The sequence below is a fragment of the Candoia aspera genome, chromosome 2, assembly GCF_035149785.1.
Source record: "Candoia aspera isolate rCanAsp1 chromosome 2, rCanAsp1.hap2, whole genome shotgun sequence".
Classification (NCBI taxonomy): Eukaryota; Metazoa; Chordata; class Lepidosauria; order Squamata; family Boidae; genus Candoia; species Candoia aspera.
The window spans coordinates 247,345,763-247,372,784 of NC_086154.1; the positions used below are offsets into that span (position 1 = coordinate 247,345,763).

The 27,022-nt window shown below is 37.0% G+C and overlaps 1 protein-coding gene across 1 annotated transcript in view; it reads right to left on the reverse strand.

Moving 5' to 3' along the window:
- The window catches only part of WDR70 (WD repeat domain 70), a 120,058-nt gene that overhangs the window by 85,573 nt on the left and 7,463 nt on the right, over positions 1-27,022 (reverse strand). The window contains exons 6-9 of the mRNA XM_063295736.1: positions 8,209-8,268; positions 5,186-5,319; positions 4,132-4,285; positions 2,545-2,621 (exon numbers count right to left, since the gene is read on the reverse strand). Of these exons, the coding sequence (XP_063151806.1) occupies positions 2,545-2,621; positions 4,132-4,285; positions 5,186-5,319; positions 8,209-8,268 (425 nt within the window). The remainder of the gene's footprint in view (positions 1-2,544; positions 2,622-4,131; positions 4,286-5,185; positions 5,320-8,208; positions 8,269-27,022) is intronic.

Here is a 27,022-nt window from a genome sequence, read left to right on the forward strand (position 1 = left end):
CACAATAGTGTTTCAAGTCTCTTTTAGAGAACTCTCATTCTGTTTTCATTTTGCTTTCAGAAAGAATCATTACCTTGCTTTAAAAAGAAAAGCCTTTTAGTTTATTTGTGATTTATGTATGCTGGACGTTTTACATAACGTAACTTATTTTTCTCAGTAACATAGCTGTGTTTTAAGTAAAAGCTATGTTTTGGCCTCAGTTAATCATTTCTGAAATAATTTCTATTTGTTTAAGAGTCCAAGAGATACTATGCCTCAGAAGGAACATCTGCATTAAAAAAATCTAAACATATCCATCAATCAGTAAAGATTGGTCTAACTAAAATACTCTAACTGAGCTTGAATAAAGATCAACAGGCCACACAGTGTATATGGCTTGAAGAAAAATCTCAGGTTTCCATGCAGCTCCAAATTATACATAGTTTAGGACATGAAATTATATCCTATGCCAACTTTTTTACCAGACTGATTCTGTGCAACTGGCTTGGACTGATTGATTGATTATGTGCCATCAAGATGGTACTGACTCTTAGTGACCACTTAGATAGATTTTCTCCAGGAAGATCTGTTCCCATATCCATGTGGTTGTCTTGGCTTGGATTACCCATCCTTATATTTATTTGGCCAAACATCCAAACATTTGCAACTTGGAAAACAACAAAAACTCCCACCTTCCAAGAACTTCACACACAGAAAGAGTGAAAGAATGCTTGGACAAACCCTTGTTAAAGTACAGCTAATTTCGGAGAAAGTTTTCACTTCAATTAGCATGAAAAGTAATTCTGTCATTCTGACAAATGACTCTTGCTAATCTATAAAACGTCTGGTACTGCGATGCTGCACCTTAAGTCCTAACTCCTGGCATGTGAACATACAAGTCTTACTGCCAGCAGTAAATAGCTTCAAATATTTTTTTTATTACGTAAGGCAATTTTGGGGAATATAATTATACATCCATTTATATCATCGTTTACATGAGTTTTAGACAATTAAGCAGGACAGAAGGTTCAGCATGAAATGTTCATTGAACCCATATTTGGTATAACTGTAAAACACATTTATTTAGAAAAAACAAGAGAGGTTGGACATTTGTAATTAATTATTTTTCACTATCAAAAGCTATCTTCCAAGAAAAAATTCTGAGTTCTAAATAGATGTAATGGTAACATTCTTAAATACTTATAATCCTAAATGATTGAAATGATTAGATCGAAACTTAATGGGTTTTGAAATATTAAATATTTTCTTGTCTTTTTCCGCTGAGAACAGAACATTCATAATATCTTATTGGGTTTAGAAACAACAACAAATCCTCCAGACACATATTTTCTTTTGTTATTGTTTTAATTATAAAAACATCAATCTCTTTAAGTTCCTATCAAGGAAGTTTTAGATAATTGGTCATTCAGACCTAAGAAAATGCACTCAGTGATGGAACACTTCTGTCTGAAGGATTTCCTTCTACATCTCAACAAACTGGACAACTTACTACAGGTTTTCCTTTGTACCCTTGGAACTGTGTGCTCTGCTGATGTTACATGGAGGAGTCACTTGAGGCGGTATGGCAAACCATAATTAAAAGGATACCTTAAATATTATTTTGGCATAATACCTAAGTTTCAAATCTACAATCTAAAACAGAAGCAGAAATCACAGTCAGAGCAAGGGTATATTATCTGAGACCTCAGGACTACATGCGCTTCCCCCTGAAGCCTTGGCTCTGGCTTCCACATGCTCTCTAAAAGTTTCCACCAAGTAGATGTTGCTAATACCCAGAGCAGGGAGAAGCACCTAGCTGACATGGCTGATTTCAAGCAGGGTCAGATCTGGGTTAGAGTCTAACTAGAAATGCTAGGGCTGCAGACCAGATGGTAAAATTGAAACAATATTCTGAAGGAAGGCAATGGCAAGCCATTTCCATATTTTTGACCAGAAAACTCTATGGATGTGTCCAAGAAGTCACTAAGAGTTAAAATCAACTCAAGGAAGACTTTATTTTAAGGCACTGTTAATGTGACAGAGGAAATAATTATTAAATACCTGGAGGATAATCATATGGATTATTTTATTTGCTTTAATTTTGATTAAATTAAAAATGAAATTAAATCATTGTTGTATTATTATGCACCCGTGGGAATGCAGCCCGGCATGTTATTTGAAAGCCAAGTAAGATCCTTAACCCTAAAAGGTTACATATTTTAGAGCAATTATTTCTATTGATAAATAATAATTACTGGAGGTTAGTCTGTTTCTAGGAGCTACATCATGGAAAAAGAAGCTGAGCTAAAGAAAACTGAAGTAAGTAGTAGCTCTAAACCATGACTAGCCTTTACATTTGGTGTTAAATACGAACTGAGCTTCCAAAATTGAGAGATGTAACCTAAGAATCTTTCATAAATTAGCTTCAGAGTACAAGCATGATAAAACAGATTAGACACTAGATTCATTTAGTCCTTGGCAAACATCTTAAATTCTGCAAAGCAAACGAGCAGCAGGAATTCAAAATAGAAAGTCTATTCTGTAAATACTTGAAAAATTACTTACCCATCATTGGAACATGTTAAAAACTCCTCTTTTATTTTTGGATGCCAACAGCCTGCATTAAGCATTGCTGTGTGTCCCTAGGATGAGGAACAGAAGGTGTAGATATAATACACAATAAGTTATGTTTAACAGAACGATTTCTTTGCTCTCTTCCTTTCCAAATACTGCAACAAGCAAACATAAGTATTATCAAATGCCCTTATAAACTTCATTGTAAACTCTAGAACAAGGAAGATAATCTTGCAGCAGTCTATGTACTCAAGCATTGATATCTAAACAGTTACCTGTTCCACCTCTAGTTACATCTTACTTTTTAAAATTCAGAATCTATATAAATCACTTACACTCTGTAGCAACAAAAACTACTAGTGAAAAGGCAGTGTAAATGCACTATTTTAACTAGTCCTTTTTAATAATTTCATAAAAGATGTGTATCTAATAAGCAAATCTGAATTGAAGACTTTCTCTTTCCATCTTCCTCTAAGTTATACTTTCAAAATCTCTCTATAGAATTAACAGATAAACACCTTACTCATTCCTATCTTTCCCTTTGGCTATACATGGTGCTCTTTACTATTCCTTCTGTGCTAGACCCATCATCCAGTGGCCCAAATGGCCTCACAATTTGGCCTTTGCCCCGGGGCAGTTTAAAGTCAAGATTTTCTTTCTTTCTTGGGTATCTTTTATCAACTGCTTGCATATTTTTTGCCAAAGTTTATGTTCCTTTTTGTTCTCCACATATGGGCAAGAGTTGCATGATCTGAAAGAAGTCCTCTTGCTTTTAATAGTATCTGATCTTGCTCGTCCTTTTGAACAGCTTGGAACTCTCCTGATCTGAGGGATACTTTGGACCTGACTCCAGGTCCAAACATTGTTAAGATAATGGATCCTTTAACTTTTCTCTTTCAACTTTATCTTCAAAAATCCTCTAATTTTTTGCAAGTCTGCTGTTCTGCAGTCAAATGTGAGTGTGATAGGCTTTATTGGCAAGCACCACTTACATGCACATTGACGTTTTTAGCATTATAATCACTGCTCCCAATTAGTTCAACCAATTCTAGGCCTTGGACAAGACTGTGGTTAATACTTAGTAAGGCCAATGTTAACAGTGTTGTTGGCTTCCAGACTAGCTGTTTCAAGACACAATCATTAGAGCATCTAGGAATTTGGTCTCTTTATCAAGTCCAAAATATGCATTTTCTCAATCCATGTAAGTATGAAAGTTGCCCATTATTGTTTCTTTCACAGGTGCTTCTCTATTAGTATTTTCTGTCTCTAGGTTCACAGAGGATACCCAAAGCTTTAAATCACCAAGACACAATGTGCCATTGTAACTTTGTATGGAGTTTCATGAACATGGCAAGGCTGTGATGGACTACCTGGTGGACCTGTATGGACCACTGTTTGAGAATCAGTGCAGTAAACCTCTGCCTTAGTCAAAACATTACCTGTTTGCTTTATTTAAAAAATACATATTTCAGAAAAATATGATTTGTATTTTGCAATGAATGCTACAATATTTCACAAGAAGATGAGAAAAAAAATCCCCAAAATAACATTATTCAAGCTATATATTTTTCTACTCACCTTAGTGTTTGCCATGTCTACAATATACTGGTCTCCTTTCACACACTCCATCACAGGAAAGCCATCTCTATCAAGGACCTTAGCTTGAGAATTACCCGCAACAACAAGAATGACATCTCCAGTGCTGCTATACTGCAAAGACTTTATCTGGTGACTGAAAAATTAGAGAACTGAAGTCAAATACAAAATGGCCAAGTCCAGATTTACAAAATAATGAATGGCAGAATACCTTACGCCGCATCATTTTGGGGGTATATGAAATATTTCCAAGCCTAGTAATAATTGACATCCATTTTTAGTAGATGTACAGCAATTTCTGATCCATTTTTTAAAATACAGGTAATACTTGATTATTGACTGCTTTGTTTAGCGACCATTTGCAGTTACAATGGTGATGAAAAAGTAACTTTATGACCAATCCTCGCATTTATGACCTTTGCAGGTCTGTAAAGCAAAGGAAAGCTGAAAGATAAGCACAGTTGCGGTTTCACTTATCAACCGCTTCACTTAATGACCAAGTTGTCAGTCCCAATTGTGGTCACTAAATGAGAACTACCTGTATGGGTATCATTATCCTTCTCTTTCCTGCTACGTTCCACAATTCACAAAATGGTGCTATCCATGTGATTCATCTGAATCTAGGTCATAAGCAACTAAAAATCAGTTTCTTACGTTAGACTTTGCAATGTAGTGTCTCCTAGGTATGTTGAACTATCACTGCAACCCATTTGGAGAATATCACTTTTTAAGTATTCTATATTTCTATCTTAAAACTATTTGTAATCTTAACAACTCCATTAAGATTTCAATGACAGTTTTTGAGCACTTCTCATTTCTAAAAGTTTCTTGGTAAGCAAATAGGTAAGAAACTTTGAGTTTTACAATTTACAAATTTAAATATGTGAGAAAGCAACAGCATAAGTTGAGTGGCCATTTTATTGTCACTCTCCCAAACATGGCTACATATTTCTAAGTGTTCTTCTCTCAAAGGTGTGGGCCCACCTATTATTCTAGTAAGTTATTAATAAATTTGGGGAAAAGCATCATGACATACCATTCACATGGTTGCAGAGATCTAAAAGCCTGAAGAGATGCGTCCATTCCAGCAAAATCCCAAAATTTAACATCATAGTCATAGCCTCCAGTTATCAAACGAGCACCTGATGGATCCAATCCTAAAGCAGAGACCTATAAAGCAAGATGTACACATGAACTATGAACATTAACTTCAGTAACCCACTTAATTTGCCATATAAACTGTGTGTGTGTATACACACACACACACACACACTCATATACAAACAAACAAAAATCAAGAATATACATGTGTGTGTGTATAAAATCAGCAATTTACTCATCAGCATAATCCATTCAACACCCCCCTATCTGCATGGTTTGTTAATACTTACAATTGACCTATCTCATGCTATATGAATGCAAGAATAGTTTTTGTTCCCTATTGCTTTAAGTAACTGTTCTCCTTCACCTTTCCTGAGGGTGGAAACTGCAAAAACACTTTTACTTATGCCATCTTTCACCACTTGATTTTCTCTCTCTTCATTTTAGTGCAGCCTCTGGTCTATTTCCCAGATTTCTCCTGAGGATTCCCCAGACTCTCAGGAAAAAGGGTGGAAATTCCCCGTATTGCAAACATCCTTATACAAGTGCATAACTTGTACAAGTTCTTATATCCGTAAGAGCAATAAACAATGGAAGAGAAAAGCAGCCATACCTAAAGATTAAAAGGACATAAAAATGAAATATTCAAATAAAACATACCCCTGTCCCTTCGCGAAGTACAAAACTAATGGAAAGTACCTTCTAATAAATTATTTCCCAGTCATTACATTCCTGAGCCTCTGCAGAATTAGCACTTACAAATTTCTCATGCTAGACAAAATGACACAGATCTAGGTTGGCTGCTTGGGAAAATTAAAAATTTGGTGGATTCTGATTCCCTTGTCTTGATACCAAGACAGAATGGATTTTATTCCCGATTTTCAGTTTATTTCTGACTCAAGCCTGCATTATTTTCATTTTCTAAAGATAAATAAAAGGCTTAATTGCTCTGAAGAGTCTTTCGAAGACTAATTCCATCCTGGTGATTCATTGGTAGTCACGCAGTATCTTTGGAAATCAGACAAATAAACACATTGCGCTACACTTTGCACCATGGAAGACACAACCACATCAGGCAGTAACTATAGATACAGCTAAAGCAGCTGTGAATTGTGGGTATAGAAAAACTCTAAACATCTTGGCCAGTTGTGTAACACTGTCTACTGCTTACCTCATGTCAAAACTCTCAGGAGAAAATTTATCTCTACAGTTTCATGGGGCAAGACAACTGCGAAATTAAGTTTCTGGAAAGGATCTTCAATGTGGGAAATCCTTTCTGATACTTCTCAGCTGTACAGGAATACAAATAGTAGCAGCTTAAATCCATTAGTTTGAAGAGATACAGGTGGGAGTCTTTGTGACCTGGCCTTACACTAAAACTGGAGAGGAGGCCAAGGGGAGCAGCAATTTCTTAATAGCTTGCCATTGGGTCATAGAAATGTGGGAGGGGGGTGGGGGCACAGACGGGGGGCATATTAAACATGGCTTAGCTATAAAGAACATTATGAAGGGCTGGTCTTGTCTAAACAAGACTGGATGCAATATTACTTCACAGAAAGAAGGTGCTTTGTAAATATATTTAGTAAAATTAATCCACAGCTCAAAATCATTACAAAGGTATAAAACTCCTCGCCACCAACAAATAAATGCTGTTTTATTAGTTTAATATTTAGCCATCTCCTTGTTTGACTATCCATGGTCTACATATGCTATCCTGAAGTGTCACAGAAAGAACTACTTTAGAAGCTAATCTCAGGGCAGACCAACAATGTTACTTATTGCCCTCCTGATCATAAAGTCTTTCCCTGTGGGTTTAAAATCTCTCTAATGCTCTGATCCATCCTGTTTTTTAAATCTTTCTTTTTTTGTCCTTTCTCCTCCAATTTGATTACCTTAGTTCACAATCTCTTACTTTCCCATTCGTCTTGCCACATCTACCATTGAATTCAGGCTGTAATGTTTGATAATCTCATTGCCTTAAGTATAAATTAGGATAGGTGGATGTGAATGGACATCATGGTGAGCCTGGGATTATGCCAACACTTAGATATTTTTCCTTTTTTCCAAAACAAGTATATATCTTATACAAGTTCTTACATCTGTAAGAGCAATAAACAATGGAAGAGAAAAGCAGCCATGAAAAGGAAAGGATGAAGGATAGCCAATTACATCAAAGTCACAATATTATCAATTCTCAGATATTGTGTAAAAAAAAAACAAGTTAAAATCAATGCAAATGAGTCAGGTCATTTTTAAATAAATAAATTAAATATATCTTCTTCAACATAGCAGGAGATTCCATCATTCTGAGTAGAGGAAGGCCAAGATCTTCAAGGTTCAAACCTTTTAGTTTAAGGAGATGTGGATTTTTTTTTCCAAATAAAACTTGTCTAGATGTGGTTCACATAAAATCCGAATGTAGGTAATTCATACATTCCTCATGCCTCATGGGATTACTGTATGATAGGACAGCTCCCAACATCAGAGATGTATGAACCCTCACACAGAGTTTTTGCTGAAGAGCAGCTTTATTACATGAAATCATATAATCAGATTTAAAAAGTTTCTTATATTAAATCTAATTCAGTGACATCTTGAGAGCAGAAATCCACAGCTATAGTATCTAGCATCTAACTGAAGACACCATGACCTCTTTAAGGAACTATTTGCATTATTAAGTGCTTTTTTCATAGAAAAGTGGTTCTTAGTACTCTGAACTGTTCAACTGAAATGCACATATATGAAGTCTAGGATTTAGTCCTTTTCTCTTAAATTAGCCAGTTAACTGGATTCTTATTAATTTCTACTCTAAGTAGGATCAAATCTGGATTCAGTTCCTTCTACTTTCTTCACAGGACATGGTTTTTCCTCGGGTTCAACATATTCTACCCTAAACCTTTTTCAACTATTTTAATTGTATTGGAGAGAACTAAGAAAGTGAGATATCAAGATGCTTACTGTTTTTGTGCCATGGTGCAGCGTAATTTCATGTGAATCGGGAATCTTCTTCACAGGATCCTAGCAAAAATAATATTGTTCAAAAAATATTTAAGTATGTATATAACATTTATTGTTCCAGCAAAATAAAAACCAGAATAACTCTAGAAATGGAGAACAGAAGAATCACAGAAGGACAAATCCTTTTCCATGCCTAAGAAGCAAGTTCCACAGATTTCAGCTGGGCTGGGCTTGGCTTGGATATTAAGTTACTTCTCTAAATTACCTCTCAAGGTTTCTTATTTTTACATTCTCCTGCAATAACAAATAAAGTTTTTATTTTGGACGATGTTTGTAAATAGTAGCGATAACCTTGGAAGTGCCTGTTGTATCTGGGCTAGTAAGAAAAGGTATCATACATGATAATTCCTAAACTGGAATTTTAGGAATTATCATGTATGATACCTTTACTTCTCTAAATTACCTCTCAAGGTTTCTTATTTTTACATTCTCCTGCAATAACAAATAAAGTTTTTATTTTGGACGATGTTTGTAAATAGTAGCGATAACCATGGAAGTGCCTGTTGTATCTGGGCTAGTAAGAAAAGGTATCATACATGATAATTCCTAAACTGGAAAATTAAAATCAATTTAGTTAGGAGGACTGAATCTCTAGCTTTCTGCTACCAGAAAGAACTTGAGATTTTAAAACCTGGAAGTGAAAATATATACATATACAGTAATTACATGTATGATTTGCAACATGATTAAAAGATACTGACCATATATAACAGATGAGATATAAACATCATATACTTTTGAAAAGAGAACATGATTGCATACTGGCTTTTAAACAAACTATGATTCTTCATTAGCCATTATATTACTTGAGACTTTAAGTTCTTTTCCCATAGAATTCAGCTGCCTGAGAAATGGAGATTTGTTAATAGGCTAATCTTTATTCTTTCTTTTTAATAGACAAGAGATTTACAATAATCAAAAAATTGAATACACTGAGTAAACATTTTCAGTATAATATTTATTTGTACATAAATATCCGTCATCTTAGAACTTTAGAACTGTTAAATTGTTAAATTCAAATGAATATGTAAGTATCAACAAGAGTAATGTGCATAGTATGAATCATAAAAGTGAAAATTACACTAATTTCTATCTAATCAGTAAGAAATCTACCCTTATGTTAAGAGAACCCCAAAACTCCAAAAATGCTTTCCATATTAAATTAAATTAAATTCTGTTAGATAATAACTTCTAATAAAAAGTTATTTTAGACATTGATGCATACTCCCACTATCGATTTGTTTTTTTCTACCAAAGGAACTGCACATGTTCTCCAGTTAGAAGTATGGACTATCCTTGTAGCTGTTAACATATATAAAAATAATTTAGTGCACTTTGCAAGAATATATGATTTAGTGATATTTAATAGAAATGTGGGAGATTGGAAAAGTAATTCAACTTTTATAATCTGTTTCATTCTATTATAAATAATTTTCCAAAATTGTTAGACATTACAACATTGCCACCCAATATGGAATAATGATTGTTGGATATTCCAGAAATTTTTAGAAAATTAACTATCAATTTTAGCAATCAATACTGGGGTAACATACAATTGATAAAGCATGCTACGATATTCCCTGTAAATTTAGTATTTTTCTTCCACTGAAAGTCCTATATCAATTGTTCTGTCTAAATTCTGCATCAATTTAATCATACAATTTCTACCTTGTTCTACCTTGTTTTCGCAATTCCTTTAGAGCTATGCTGCTTTTTTGAAGACAGATTAATCTCTGTTAAAGGAAGGATCAAATGATCTACTAGAACTTCAACCCAAGAATTCCCCCTCAAAATAAATGCATATAATTTCAAATTCAGAATGCTATTTCTTGTGTTCAGCTAAGTATCTAAACAGGACTCAAAACTGTGAGTCTTGGGAAGACAAAGAACAAAGATACTAGCCCAAAAGTATCTTCCCATGTCCATTTTACCACCCCTGGCTCACTATACCCCCAAGTCAATCCTAAGGGTCAGGAAAACTACTGGAGTAGTGTAAGACGGGATGTGGGAAGCTGAAATAATAAGGGACTGAAGTTGCTTAAACTATTTCTAATTGGTTCTTCCTTTCAATACTGGCAAGAAAGAGATTGTGAACCTTTTAGAACTATCTGCATTCCTGTCATACTGTGTCCTGCAGTGTGAGCTGAGCTTAATCTAAGGCCTGTTAATTGATAAAGAGATAACAAAAAAGAACAGTGTATTGTATCAAGGTTTCATGGAGTTGTTTGTATTATACTCTAGACCAATGCTTGGAAAAACATAGTAAACTGGAAAACCAAATAAATATGTGAGCCATAACACTTCCAATTTAAAGTGGTACAGTTTAAAGGTAAAGGTAACAGTTTAGTTCACCAATTTGTCCATCTTCAGAACAGTGACTATGGGATGTAATGATCTGCAAATGGCTGATTAGCACTAGAAAGGTCCACATGTTTTAATGCCAGGAACAACTCAGGATGTGGATGCCTGGAGAAAGGATAAAAGTTAAGGAGCAAACAGAAGGAAATGGGACCAAAGATATGGCAGATTCAGAAGGAGATTAGACAGAGCACAGTATCTTTGACCAATTGAAGCTGAACAGTTTGTGGGCAAGGTTATGGGCTGGATCATGGTGCAATTATCAAGTAGCACCTGCATTTGCTACCTGCACTGCATTTAAAAAAATGTGAAGGTTCACCCTTTGGAGTTCCAAATCCAAATTGCTGGAAGTACTTTCTGGAAAAAGATTATTAGCTGCTCAACCCAAGGGATTCCAGAGTCTTAAACAAAACTGCTTAACCAAAACAAAATTAAGATAACAACCTCAAGGGACTAGTCTTGGCATAACATCTCTTTAAAACAGCCAAATATTTATGAAGAATCAATGTGACCCCATTCCATTTTAGTAACTCTAAAAGTCCTAAATTGTAGAATATACTATAAATATCTCAAACCCACCCCAAAAATTGCCTATATATGAACACAAATTCAGTTACAAGTTGAGATGTGCCCAGTGGTTTAATTCCAAAAAAATTAGGAACATCAGAGAAGAATATTTGAGGCTCCCAAAGAAAACATTTAAATAATATATTGTAAGAAGTGATGCATCCTGTGATAGAAGGCACTCTACACAATTCTGAGTGTTACCATAAGCCTCATTAATTTCAGTAAGACACTCTACCTTAGCCTTTCACTCATTCCTGATGTTCAGAAATGATGGCAGTTGCTTATGTAGCCAAAGAGCAAACAATGTAGGTATGAACAAGCTTGTCAAAGTTCCAAGAATTGCAAATGAATAAAAGATTGGTGGGGGGAGGTTTAAAAAAAGGGTTAGGAATCCACCCAAATGGTCTAATCAAAACTGAACAACTCAACAGCCATGGATTACTATAGGTGCTGGAAAACAACAGAAGATCCACCTTGTTATAGCAATAGCAATGATGAAAATAACATATTTTATATATTTTATATTTTATAGATGGGCAGTAAAATATATATTAAGAGATCTATCTTGTAACAGTAAAACAATGTTACATCATATCTGATGTCCATGATGTAACTACTTTGCCCCAACATCCTCTTCAAATGATCTGTAGAGGGCATAAGGAATGGCCTTGAAGAACAGGAGGAAAGGCCGCTACCAAGGCAAGGCCTTTGGCTTGAGCCTGCGCCAAGAAAATAACATGAGAAAATATATCAGACAAGCTCTTCCCTAGTTTACAAGAAGATAAAGTGAGGGAGGGGGAAGCACCTTCAGACTTGCAAGATTCAAAAGTAGTCCTGGCTATCCTAGCTCCATCCACATCCTAGATGCAGGACTGGCGGTGGGGGGTGATGGCAAATTCCAGAATGGGAAGCTGAAGAACAGGCTGCACAGCAGGGAAAAAAAGGGGGGGCATCACCAACGGGGGGGGCATCACCTTTCAGGGTACAGCTGCATTACAGGACTTGACTGATTCTGGGGAGTTACCAGCAGAGAAGAGCAGCACATCTGCACTTCATTCCCATGGCCCAGTCTCCGATTTCACTGGGAACACAGGAGGGGGGGGTCTGAGACTGATGGAGAAGGTGATACACAGGACATGGGGAATGGCCTTGAAGGACAGGAGCAAGAGCCATTAACAAGGCAACAAATACAAGGGGCTTGGGCTCAGGCCAAGAAAACAATGTAAGAAAACATCTCAGACAGGCCCCTCACTGGTTCACATGAAGATAAAATGAGGGAGGGGGAAGCACATTCAGACTTGCAAGATTCTGTTACTGTATGTGTTATAATAAAAGTAGTCCTGGCTATCCCAGCTCCATCCACATCCTAGATGCAGGACTGGCAGTGGGTGGTGGGGGCGATGGCAACTTCCAGAATGGCACTGGTTTCTTAGTCTGGTCTACCTTGTTGGGCTGACATGATCCTACAGAGCAGATGAGATAATCCTGCTTCATTTGGGAAACAAATTCAATTAAATAATGTCATCTCTTTCTTCTATGGATCCAGCTGCATCAGACCTCTGCAAACACATACTATACTTAATATTCTGACTTCTTAAACTATAGTTTCAGTAAGGTACTTTTTGCTGAATTTGGGCATAACAACAAACCTAGTTTGTCACTAATAAGAAACAAAGATTTTATATATCTTCTCCTCATTCACTGCAGAGGATGAGAAGCAGAAACCAGAAGCTCAATTTAACTTAGTTTGATGTTATTTCATTTCATTTCATTTCATTTCATTTCATTTCATTTATTTAATTAATTTTTGTCCTGATCCATGGCAATACATTACCTCCAATATTGTTCTACTTCTATCCAGTCACTGACTGATAATTCTCCTACCCACTTGTATGAATCTCTCAAAAGATATTTTACTCAGTAATGGAAACTAATAAATATACCCAATAACAAAATATGATGTGGATCTGTTTAGCAAAGTAACTGTAACTCAACTCCTGAATACAAACCCATCCATACTGAAGACCATACTGTGCAAAAAGCAAGAGTAGGAAGAATCTACACAACTACCATATAAAAGATAATATACTGTACCTCAAGAAAAAAATCATACTAAAGGAAATAAGACCCCCCATGCTAAACTATCTAAGGAGGGAGAACAAAAAAGAAAGGAAAAAATGTGATAAAAAAGAATTAAAAAAACAACTAAACAGCTAAACACAAGTAAATCACACATACACATTATGTATTGTATTTTTAAAAACCATGTAAAGAAAATGCTCAGGTTATTGATATAACTTTAATCAGTTTCGTTAATATAATTTTCAACTGATAAATCAAGGCTAGACCATATGAAATCGTATCATCTGGGTAACTGTTTTGTTCCGTCATCCTTCATCCTGATGATACCTTGCCTCACAAGGATGGATGATCTCACCCAGCGGCCTCATGTAGATGTTAAACAGGAGCAGAGAGAGCACCGAACCCTGCAGAACCCCACAGATTTGGGGTCAAGGGTGGGACCTCTCATTCCCGATCAACATGGACTAGAACTGGCCTTGGAGGAAGGAGGAGAACCAGCACAATACAGCGCTGCCCACCCTCAACCCCCTCAGCTGATCCAGAAGGATAGCACAGTCAATGGCACTGAAGGCCACTGAGAGGTCAAGAAGAGCCAGGATGGATGCACTACCCCCATCCTGCTCGCACCCGAGGTCAAACAATATTGACTATTTTCTATTGTGAACTCAATTTGATAGTTACTGTTTAGAACCTTGCAATCCTGGCAAGTTTTTGGTGGTAATTACAGTAGCAATTAGGTCAATTTTCTAGCAGTGAAGACAGTCAGAAATATTGCAGCCTCATTGGACAAGAAACTCAAATGTGATTTTTTTTCCTCTCACAGAAACTGACACTTTGGAGCAATTACCTAAAAATGGCTGATAACACATTTTTCTTGGAAAATATGGATTTGTAGTAGGATCATTATCCTTAAACAACTATTAAGTAATAATATTTTCAAGGTTTTGAGATTTTACAAATGGAATACAATTTACCTAAAAAGATTGAATGCCAATACATACAACAGTTGTTATGTGCACTGTTTAGCACTGATGCCCTTGCAGCATCTGAAATTCCAGAAGCACTGAGTGTATTGGAGAAGGATTTTATTGAGACTAGTTTATTATTTAATAAAAATATTTCTCTTGGAATGACAAAAATAAAATTGGACACTATAAAAGAAATCTGGAAGAGAGAACTAGGGTGTCCTTTTTGCCCAATCAATGGCTTCAGACTTCAAGTAATGTTATATATGTTTCTTATGAGTTAATAACTCAATTAGTTCAGCAAAAAATTATCTTTAAGATCTATTAGACTCCTCAAAGAATGTTTCTATGGTGGGAGTGTAATAAATTTGAAGGAATTTTGGTGCATATGTTATGGGAATATGCACTTGTAATTATTTATTGGCTTGATATTATTACTATGGTGAAACAGCTTCTTGGAAAGCAGTTAAGAGTTAAAGAAGTTAATGTTTTGTTAAACTATATCTCCAAAATCTGGAATCTTTCCATTTACGAAAAACATTCAATATTTCCAGCTTGGGGTTTTGCAGAAAAGGTCATTCCCCCTTTTCTCAGCTTTTTTTCTGAAAATTAATGCTTTGGGTATCTGTTTGATATAGTGATGGACAATGTTCCAAACATGTAAAAAAAATTTGGTATTACTTCAGTGCTGATGGTTTCTTTTGTTTTCAGTAAAACTGAAACAATCTGTTTGTCTCCCTGTTATTCCTAAATAAGCAACAATGAAGAGATGCTGCATTCCTTAAAGTTCAGCAGTTCATGGTTTTATTTGAAAAAAGGGTAAATATATTTATAACTATTTACTAAATAACCTATACTTGATATATTCCTACCAAATTGTCTATAATACGTAAAGTAATGACTTCAGAATTGTAAAGAGTGCTACAAATATGCACTGTGTATATATCTTCCAATTTTCCCTGAATTTCATTTCCATCCCATTTTTGTTATTTTAAAAATTCCCAGAAATTGTACATCTCTACTTCTGCTTGGCTTTCATAATAAAGCATTGACACAGAATTTTCAAACGTTCAAATGTTTAATACACAATTGTCTTCTTGAAAGAATTAATGACTACCCTGGTAAATCACTATTACTGTCTCCATTTTCCAAATGGATGGTTGAGATGGAGGGCTTGAACACCTAACAAGTTTAGGCAGATGAAAGATTTGAACTTCAGAATGGGCTTTCATAGCTTACTCTCTAAGCTACATTCATTCACATAATTGGGTTGTTTTTGTTTCCCATTCTGTGCATCCAAATAATTGGCACTGAACTGCCGGTTTCTTTCCAACCTTATTTACTTATATTAAATTAATTGTTAGGCTGCACCAACATCAAATCTAATCTGAAATGCTTTCAGTATGCTTTGTGATCAATATTTTATATATATTTTAAGTGCTCTCTGTTTTATCAGGCCTAACTGATGCCTGGCAAAGCTTTCCAGTAACCCTGCTCAAAAGCCTGGAAAACAAATCAATTAAGTGGTATTTAAGGAGAAGAATAAGAGTGAGGCATTAAAAGAAATCTGTAGCTAAAGAAGATGGCCTAGTTCATTCATTGTGCTAACCAAGGTTTGCTTAACAATGGATTCTTTAATCAACCATAATGATTAGGCTCACCCAACATTCTACAACAGAGACAAAGAGTTATGGTCTGCAATGGATAGGGCCACACACCATGTTAAGAAACATTCAACTAAACTACATAGTGGCTGTGACAACCAAGCCAGACTCATAGGAGGGAGGAGAAGAAGACAAGGACAATTGACTAGAAGTAAATATGGCAAACCTCCCAGAAGTTCAGGTTCTGATACCCAACCGGAACCTTCTACCTTTCTCTTTTATCCACCAGAGTGCAGCAGTCGGAATGGGTTCAAAGCTGAATGGTGCTAGGGTGCACAGCTGGCCTCCTGGCAGGAATGGGTCCCAGCTGTGAGTTAAACCTATGCAAGCTAAGCCTGGGTCAGGATCAGCTGCCTGAGGCATCCATAGAGTTATGGCTATCTGAGCAAACCGTTCAAAATTTTTGCAACCTCTTGTGTTGCTTCTCTGAGCTCAAAAATCCACACTTGCACAACTGAAGTCTCTGACTCCTGAGCAACTACTGCATACACATCTTGCTTGATCTCTAACTTTAACATTGCTAGCTATAACCTATGGACCAGATTTATCACAATGATAAATCTTTGATTATTCTTTGTGATGGATTGATCACCATGCCATACATGACTATTTTTCCTCAGTATCCCCAGAAGAGAATAAAAACTGAGCCAATACATGGAATAGGATGACTAGATCCAGTTTCCATGATTGAAACCTCCTGCTCAGTGCACAAACTGAAATTAAAGCATCCCAGACAAATGGCTACCTAGCCTCCATTTGAACAATTCCAATGAAGAGAACAGGCCATCTCTTTGCCTTTGGCTTCCAATTTCCACACGTTCACAGGGCAGAAAAAATGTGTCATTAAAAATAATTCCAAACAAGCCACAATTGACTAGATTCATAGATTGAACTAAGCCAAACTCAGACAATCACATTACAACTCAGTGAATCTAATAACTACAGGTAGTCCTTGCTTAGCAACCACAATTGGGACCGACAACTCCATCACTATGCGCTGTGGTCGCTAAGCGAAAAATCATGTGACCACGATGGATGGTGATCCATCCGGCCATTAAATGAGTCACTTCGATCATTAAGTGAGACATCATGTAACCACAACTTGCAATTTTATTTCTGCATTCTCCATTAACTTTGCTTGTTGGAAGCCGGTTGTGAAGCACACAAACGACGATCACTTGACTGTGGGATGCTGCAATGGTCATAAATGCAAGGATTGGTTGCAAAGCCTTTTTTTGCACCATCATACCTTTGAATGATCATTAACTGAGGAAGCTGGTAAGTGAGGACTACCTGTATATTTTTATTTTGAGCTGAGATTGACTGATACCAAAGCTGTTTAGGAATTGGTCTAATCAATATCACCATTCAGCAACGTGTAATGGACAGAAAACAGAAATCAAGAGGCACTGAGGCAATTGAAAAGTTTTTGGTTCATACTGCCCAGTATTAACCAACCAGCCACTAAATTTATCAAATTATAGACAAAATGCTGCATATTTATCTATGTGTAAATGAACAGCTTGTGTTAATCACACATCCTGCTATGCACAAGATTTTATTAGGATGATTACATTATACTAAGACTCAAAAAGCGGATGTTACAATTATCCTACTGGTATTTGGGAAGCTCAGTAAAGTTCAATCAGAATGGCATTTCTTGGATAGAATAGCAGAAAGAATAAATCAAGCCAGCAACACATGATGTCTATTTATAGTAACTGCAGCTTGAATGTTTCGTACAACATTATAAAACTATTTATCCCAGATGGCAGCAAAAAACAAATACCAATAAATACTTTCAGAGGTTGCCACTCATTTAAAGAAACCTCATTCATTTGTATCTATCAATTGATTAACTAAGCATTTCTGTAGTGTGTTGATGTGGATCGGTTACATGCAGACAATCATACCATAGATCGGCTGAAATAACTTAGCTGGACTTTGAAGCAAACTTATGTGGCTGGTTTAAGGATTTCAATGGATCTACTCTACATACGGCTAAATTTAGATTAAAGGTACATACATATGTGATTGACCCACACTTTTAATTAACACCAGCAAGAGAGGTTGCTTAGACAAGCTATCTCTTCCTATTTGCTTCCCAAACTGGCACACTGCTTCTCTGTTTTGCGCAAACGGCAAGATAACAAATCCCTGCTCTGACGCCAGTCAAATAATTATTTCCTGCTTTTAGATTTTTTTTAGACTTTTTAAATCCCGCCTTTATTATTCTTATAAATAACTCAAGGCAGGGAACATACCCAATACTCCTTCTTCCTCCTATTTTCCCCACAACAACAACCCTGTGAGGTGAACTGGGCTGAGGAAGAGTGACTGGCCCAAGGTCACCCAGCCAGCTTTCAGGCCTAAGGCAGGACTAGAACTCTCCTACTACGCCTGATTGGCTCTTGGGCTGAGAGAGAGGGACTGGCCCAAGGTCACCCAGCCAGCTTTCAGGCCTAAGGCGGGACTAGAACTCTCCTACTATGTCTGATTGGCTCTTGGGCTGAGAGAGAGGGACTGGCCCAAGGTCACCCAGCCAGCTTTCAGGCCTAAGGCGGGACTAGAACTCTCCTACTACGCCTGATTGGCTCTTGGGCTGAGAGAGAGGGACTGGCCCAAGGTCACTCAGCCAACTTTCACACCTAAGGTGGGACTGGAACTCTCAGTCTCCTGGTTTCACCTGATACCTGCTGGACACTTAACAACGTAGCCAATCCTCGCTAATATGTAACTTTCCCTTGCTGTTGTTTAAACTAAGCAACTGGGGGGCAGGGGGGGAAAGAGGGTGAAGGGCTATAAAACCTGTCCAAGGAAAGTGACCCCTTCATGAGCAGATGCCATGGCATTCCTTCCTTGCCACAGACTCACCACAGCAGATGGGGAGGATCTCTCCAATGCAGTAAGTAGCTGGACTTTATCAATAACCTGTTAATTGTAATCATCCTGGCGTCTTTTGCTGCGTATTCCTTTTTTAGTATCCAACCTGCAAATTCTAAAGTCAGCAATCACCTACATACACTCAAGGCAATATTCAAGAAGCCGTGAAGAAAAAAAAATTGTTTGTTTTTGTTAGAGTGCCAATCTTTAATCAGCTTGGCAGGTTTAAAATTTTATGGGGATTGAACATCCCTCAGAATTTTTTTGCAGGGGATTGGTGCCATCTCAGTAGAAGCACACCCTCTTGTGTTGGAAAAGAATAAATGCTCATTGTATCCTGGAACTATGATGGCAGATGTGCGGATTACCTAAAGCAGGAATGCAAAACCTTTTTCAGGCAAAAAGCCACAATCCAACAAAGTGAGAGGGGCCAGGACAAAAAAATCAATTGGATTAATTCCAAATTAAATTGATATATATATGTTTCATATGACTATTCCCCATCTACTTAATAATTTCCCCTTCTGTCACAGCAGAAAATTGGAATTTAGCAGCAGTTTAGAAGAACTTGGAGCCATATCCAAGGCTGGTCTCCCATGATAGAAAGAAAAGGGTCTCCTCCCCTCTCAAGTGCAATTGGTCTTTCATATGCTAATGTATTCACCTTAGTTAATTAAAATCCAATCATACAATTAAAACCAGAAACAGTAGGATTTATTTAAATTGGGTGGCATACCTAGTTTTTGGAAGATGCAGAAGCATTCAACTATGGCAAGAGGTTTCATTTTCAGAACAGACACTTTCTGATTTAAAAAGCCTTTCTCAACAGGCCCCTTGCCACCCAGAATTTTTATTTATTAAACACCCTTATCATCAAAATAAGCCAACAACTTCTTAAAATCTGCTGTATGATTAATGAAGGCCATATTCTTAAATATTCATCAGATTTTTTTTAATTGATGAGGTTATGTTAGATTCCATCCTTAAGCCCTAAGAGAAACTAAGCGGAGCCAAACAGTAAATTCCTGAAAACGTCTCTCAGATATTTTTGAAACCTTGGGAAAAAAGTTACAACATGCCTTACTTCTTGCAGGAAGGAAGGACAATTTCATATATAGCATGCACAGCTGGTTCCAATTTGATAACTGTTTTGATTAGTGACTCTCCCATGCCACCCATAAATTGCTTTCAAAACATTAATATTTAACCTGTCTTATGAACCGTCATATAATAGCGCATTTTTATGTAATGCAATATGACAGAATAAATTGCCAAGCAGCTAACATTGTCCGTGCAGAGGAAAAATGTGGGGTGCGCATGAGACAAACTGAGTAGATGGTTCTTTTGTAAGTTAAGGCTGTAACTTTATATGTACCTTCCAGGAAGGCTACCACATTGCTTTCAATAGGACTTTCTTCTGAGTAGACATGTGAAAGGTGACACCGCTCGGTATCTAGAGCATCTGCTCTTTGCAATCTAATGACTATCTCATCACCATCACGAGGATACGGTAAATTAAGCTCACAATGGCTTCAGTTTAGCAGATAGCACACAGGGATGCAATTCTGTTGCTTGTTGGTACAAGGAATCAGAGGTTTAGCGTATCTTTCAACATTTGATCACAAACATTCAAATTTAATGATGGGGGAGAGGGAGGGGGAGGGGGGGCTTAAAGGGAGATTCAGGCTGCACATCCAGTTTGAAAGTGTGGCTTCCAGGACGAATACCTCAATCAAATCTCTGTTCTTCTCCTCTTACCCTCGCATAATACAACTGAAGTATACGGGAAGGACATCAGGAAGGACATTTCTTCTTGTAGAGTTTCAAACTCAGGCAGTAAAATAAAACAACACAACACAAAACAATTTCCCCAGGCCCTGGGACAGGGGAAAGGGTGAATTTTTGTTTGGTTAGATTTGGTTTTGTTGTATTTGGTCATATCACTTGTATCTTTTTACATTCTGCCTTTTTATTAGGTGAAACGTAACAGAGTCATCTGGAGTTGGGTGTTCCTTAAATCAATGTAAATAAATAAACAAACATGGACTCAGGAAGGTGAAAGGGCATCATCTGGAGCACATTCACAGCAGAGAAGGCAAAAAAGGCTGCAACTATGATTATGTGGTAAGCAACTGCTGGCCCCAATCTGCTGCTTTCCATAACAGCCCTCTGGGGTCCCAGGCATGATGCTCTTCCCCACTCTCAAAGCTGCTTCTGTCTGCCTGATGATGTGATGGGTCTATGCAAGACTATGTGCAGTTGATTAAAACAAAAAGGACTTCAGAAAGGTGAATTTAGTCTGCTTTTGTGTGTGGATGGTTTTGTAAAGTATAAGAAGAAAGGACCCCCACCTACCATGTTGTCTTTCCAGAAAGAAAAGTGAGTCTGGCTTTTCTGATAAGAGATGAAGGGTAGCAGATACAGGATATATGTACGCTCTTTGGGTGCTAATCTGTAGTTTTAAAACTACAGGATTAGGGTGTATTTAATGCTCCCTACCAGCTCTTGAAACTTCCTATATGTGTACCATTCACCCTCTTCCATCATTCCCCTTCCCCAACAATGACACATTCTTAAGAACATGACAAGCATTTTTGGTCTCAGGCAGCCTTCCCCAACAGTAGGCTCTTCCTTCTTCTTGCAGCCCCAGGGAGATGCCTGTGTGCTATAATTTCTTCAATAACCACGGTTAAAAAATATGTTGTGCTTCTTGTAAATAGGTCCACAAGAGTTCACAAATACTTTTTAACAAGAAATCATTCTATAAAAATGTCTTGTTCTGATGCTCCTTTTCTATCATCACTCTACTGGTCTTTTGTGGAAATGTAGCATTCCACACAGTTATACTGGAACTGTAAGGAAGACCTCCCATAAAAGAATACTGCATGAATTTCATATTTAGTGCTAGCATTAATAATATCCAGGACAATGCAGCATTTCAGAAGTTAAGGCAAAAAGATGCTTCTGAGCACACAAGAGAGTGACCTGTATAGAAGCCTGCAATTCATGAAATCAAACTTGAATTTCATGTTGTGACACAGCAGCTGCTGACGGCAGCTGTGCAATCTCTGGAGAAGGGGCAGCTGCTTTAAGGAACTGCAGTAAATGCTACATTTGTATATTGCGTGCTCCAAAGCACCATTTTGCCTTCATGTTTGAAGCACTGTACAGTTCTAATAATAATAAAGAAAAGGAAGTTAATGTTAATATATTGTTTTCTACTACAGATTAAGGTTACTATGGTAACTAATCATTTTGGCCGGGTGGTTGAATTTAATTGTCCCCTTTTCATGTGTTAATGGTTGCATTGCCTAAGGGAGGAACTTGCCTGAACTTGTTTTAGTTTCAGTTTCCCTTCTGTGTAGGCTTGCAGAGAATATGCAGCTGAGAGAAATCTCTCCTCTCAGCAAACAGCCTTTAAATATGTTTGCTTTCTGTAAATAAAATTATTTTTACAGAAATGTCTGGCGTGTGACTTTTCTGATCTCTCCTGGGCCAAATGCTTTCCTAGCAATCTGCCAACAGTTAATCCAGCTCCATGGCACAGGCATGAGCAATCTACAGGCACATGGAAACTGTATTTCTTTTCTTAACTAGAGCCCCAGGACCATCACCTTCAGCCAAGTTCAAAAGGGTCGCTGGTGGGACAGTGCTAGATGCAAAAGTATGAATATTGAGCAGAACAACTGACCTATTTTATATAAAGCCCTTGGTGCAAAGGATAACCTGCACATGTGCAATTCTACATGTGGGTAGAAAGAGATCAGAAACCCTAGCAATCTTTTCTTTAAGTGAGAAAGCACCTTTTATTTGTTAGTTTAGTTGCTAGCAAAATGTTACGCATCCAAATAATATGTAATACACAAATAGTATATACAAATATGCAGCTAAATACACAAAGGAACACAGATCCAGCTTCACCTCTCCCTAGTATAAAGCAAACCCTGTCATCTGGTCCAAATGATGCAATCACACTGTAATTTTTTAATTGTAAACTGCTCCACTGAATGCAGAATTCAATCCATAAGTCATTCAGACTGCTGGCCTTTGCCCGTCTGATTTACATTAAATGGATGCCTTTTTCTGAACAACAGAAAACAAGAATTGATCTGATTATTGCATTGCCTATGTCCTTCATAATAGGATCAAAAGGGCACAGCTGACTGTAAACAGATGCAAAGCTCCTTTTTTCAGTGAGTTCTTTAATTTATAAAATCATACAGATGAGTCAATTGCAAGGAAAAATGGGTCAATCTGAATCTATTTTGGTGATTGAAGAATTTCGAGTGGCAAGGAATTTAATCTTGTTCTCATGGAAAACACGTTTTAAAAAATCAATGTAGTCTAACAGGACTAGGAAAGAACGCACATCTCTAACATGCAGAGCTTAAGTAAGTACCTGTACAGTATTGTTTAACTTTATTTTGCTTTGAGATAGACCAGAACAAAGCAACGTTTTATTTAATTTAATCTCATCTAAATCAAATCAATTAATTAAAAACAAATACGATTAGTTCCCATGTATTTAATGACTTTTCTCTTCTCTCATCCTCACATCACAATGCAGCAGCAACAGCTGGAAAAGCATAACTTGTCTTCCTCAATATCACAGTAAGCCTTAAGGCTAATAGTTTAATGGACAATTAATTAAAGAGCCTTTACAACTTCAGGGGAATATAAGTTTTGAGATATTTGTGTTCTGCCTCTATCCTGCTTGAGGGGGAGATGCTATTCTACATCTCCGATGCCTGGGTCTAAAGAGGTTTGCCAAGCCATCTCCAATGAAGAGCTGCATTCACCAGAGCTATTGACTTAATGGATTTTATTACAACATATTAAATAGTCCAAGGACAACTCCTTGTATCTAGTATGTGGAAAGTGCATTCGCTTTATAGAAGAGTTAATTTATGCTTTGCTTAAAGATATATTGTCGTGCAACTTTGAAATATATAATTGCCCTAAGCATGAAAACTGCAGTTCTCTCCTATAATGAGAAGAGATCAAATGAATCTAGGATGACTCTTTCAGTTGCCCAGGTCAGTAGCAGCAAAGAGTGAGAACAGCCTGTGTACTTTAAAATGGAAAATCGAAAGAAAAAAATGCAAAAACCTATGGACAGAAAGAGGCACCTTAGAAAGCAAGATGGTAGCAAGGAAGAACAACTTTTTAGTGACTGGGCTTTCACTTTTTTGAGACGGAGGGGAAGGGTCAAGAGCCATTATAGATAATGCTACAGAATCAATAGAGTCACAACATGCATGGAGATTTCCCTTGTTTTCCTGGCACACTCTCTTTGTTTTTTAATTAAAGCCAAGCATAGTTTAGGGCTCCCACTCGAGCCTGGCTAAAGAAAGCCAAGCTTAGTTAGGTCTTCCACTCTGGCTTGCATGCTTTCCCACCTCAACATGGAAGAAAACTATGCCATCCACATTCAGAATCTAAAGGGTTTGGGGGACTGCAAAAAAGGTGGATTTATTGTTCTAAGGCTGGTCAAGATCCAATGGGGAGCATAGGTCATACAAGGACTGTGTGCTGGCCCATTGCTATTGCAAAAAGGTTAAAGCATACTTATTCCAGAAAAAAAACAAAAACCAAAAGCTGCCTGGTAGATTCCTCTGTTTAAATCTTGTATGAAGGATGAAAATTGAGAAAGCCAAGTGTTTAGAATCATGGAAAGTCTGAACTGAAAGGGACCTTACAGGGCACCTAGACCAGTATTTCTCAACCTTAGCCATGTTAAGATGCGTGGACTTCCACGCCCAGAATTCCCAAGCCAGCATGCCCCCTCCCCCCCAAAAAGGCAGATAGGCATTTCAGGCTTATTTCTCAAAAGAGGCATTAGTCCTTCCCTTATAAGTTCAAACGACTCACAGTGGCCCCACTTTAATGTATTCACTATATATTAAAGAAATGAAAGATGGAATTTCACTGATTCCATAGCCTAATCATTTTTTTCCTTGCATTAAACTTAATGAAGAGAGACTGTCCGGTGTAGTGGCTAAGGGCATCAGTCAAGAAACTGGGAGACTGTGAGTTCTAGTCCCACTTTAGGCACCAAGCCAGCTGGGTGACCTTGGGCCAGTCACTTTCTCTCAGCCCAAGCGAGGAGGCAATGGCAAGCTACACATTATATAATCTATATAATGTGGCATCCAGAAGTTTACGAGAGAGATAATTAGTTTTGTGAATATTATAGAAAAGTCTTATTTGCTTTTTTAAAAGTTACATATCAGAGAAATCTGTACGGAAAAACATGAAAACGTGTTTTCTTCAACGGAGGAAGACAACAGCAACCAAGCCATGCTACCCTGAACACTGATCTCAGTGTTTCAACCAAATTACAGGCAAACACAGTACAATCCTCTACACTCAGAACTATGCTCCATTGAGTTAAATGGAAATCTCCTCCAGGTAATTGTGTTATAAAGCTCTGAAATACAGTTAAGTGGATGACTAACCCTTTAGTCTTTACTGCATTTAACGTTTTGAAACATTACTGATACAATACCTTCACAATATAATAGCTCATCAGTAAGTGCTCATAAAAGCCATATTTTAGTAAGGAACAAAAATATTAATTAATACTAATATTTTAAAAAGTCACTCAAGCTATCTATGGGGATTTAGGGTTTATATATGGTTCATTGGAGTAACAACCTCAATAATGTTTTTTTTTAAGCAAGTCTTAACTTTTTGAATTTTCTGTTTCCTTGGAGAAAACAAATTAACATGATTTATGAAAGGATGTTAAAATGTTATTTTTGCTTGTGGTACTTTTGTACTTTTATTTTATAAAAAAAATAACAACCAACAATATATTTCTCTATACATATCTTTGGTTTCCAGGGGAAAATATATTAAAATATAGTCAAATCCTACTTACTTGAAAAAGTCATGTGAATTACATTCCAAGAAATAAAAGTGGGAGGAAAAAAGGAGCAACTGTATATAAATAATACACATTGAAGCATAACTGAACAACTGCAAGCTAACAAAACTAATGAAAAAATGCCTGTGGTTTTGTTTTTAAAACTTTAAATGTATTTTCAGTGGTATTAATGGAATAATTCTGACCCCATGTGACAATAAGCTAAAATTTCAGTTTAATAAACCAGGATATGAATGAACACCATTTGTTTTCCTCCAGTTCTTTCTAGTCACTTCACTCATCTCTTAATACAATTGTTAAAAGCAACACATAAATGTAGCTGCCAAGGAAGTATTATTGAATTGCTGGAAACAAACCAATGCTAGAAATCAGCATTAAAGCAGGCTGGAATGAATCTCAATATTAAGCATACTGTTTCATTCCAAAATTCCTGTTCTCTGTCCAAAACACTGCAGTATAATACAGTAGTTGTTAACCTTTATTGGCACAGCACAGAGCAATCATCACTAGATGGGTCTCTGAGGATAGAAGTAAAACAAGTCCTTCTAAACAACTGAAAATGGCTCAAGTATTATCTGGAGCAGCACCTCCTCTTGAATGAGAAACCACACACAAAAGATGTTCTGGGATGGTTCCTCAAGTTAACATTTCTCAACCTTGGCAACTTTGAGATGCGTGGACTTCAAGTCTGAATAAAAGAATTCAGTCAGAATGCCCGTATTTTCAACGTTTTCAGATTTGACTGTGGATGTTGCTGAAAATACCTCCAAGCAATATTAAATTTTATGTTTCATAAAAATTGAGAGGAGACTACTCAAAAGGTCCATGTGTAAAATAGTTGTCCTACCCCTTGTCATAGTCCTGCCAGCTTTCCAGTCATACCAAGCATAATAATACTTGTAAGTCAGGGACCCAAATGGCTGATAGTAGGTGGGGGGTCATTTGATAGCCAAGAACTGCATTTATTATTTGGTGGTGGAGAGAGGGCTGCAAAGTGAGTAGGGGCAGATCACATATGTGCAGAAAATGGTTTGGGAAAGGAACTGGGAGAAGTTTCTCTGCTTTAAACTGTGGCATACCTAGTATAGTACATATATTATAATTTTATTTGCTCCTCATCTCAAAGTTGAGGGGAACAGTTTTCAGCAATCATGGTCAGAAAGAGTGCTGAGAGTCACTTGAGGGCTACAGATTGCCCATCCTTTCTCTAATCTGTATTTAGTTGTATGTTTTGTCAGCACCCCAAGCTTGAGACTGGGATTAAGTCTTAACCATCAAGAAGGCTTGTAGTAGTCAAAAGCTGGAGCAGGTCTGGCTACAGAACCTCTACTGCTCTGGTTTGGCTA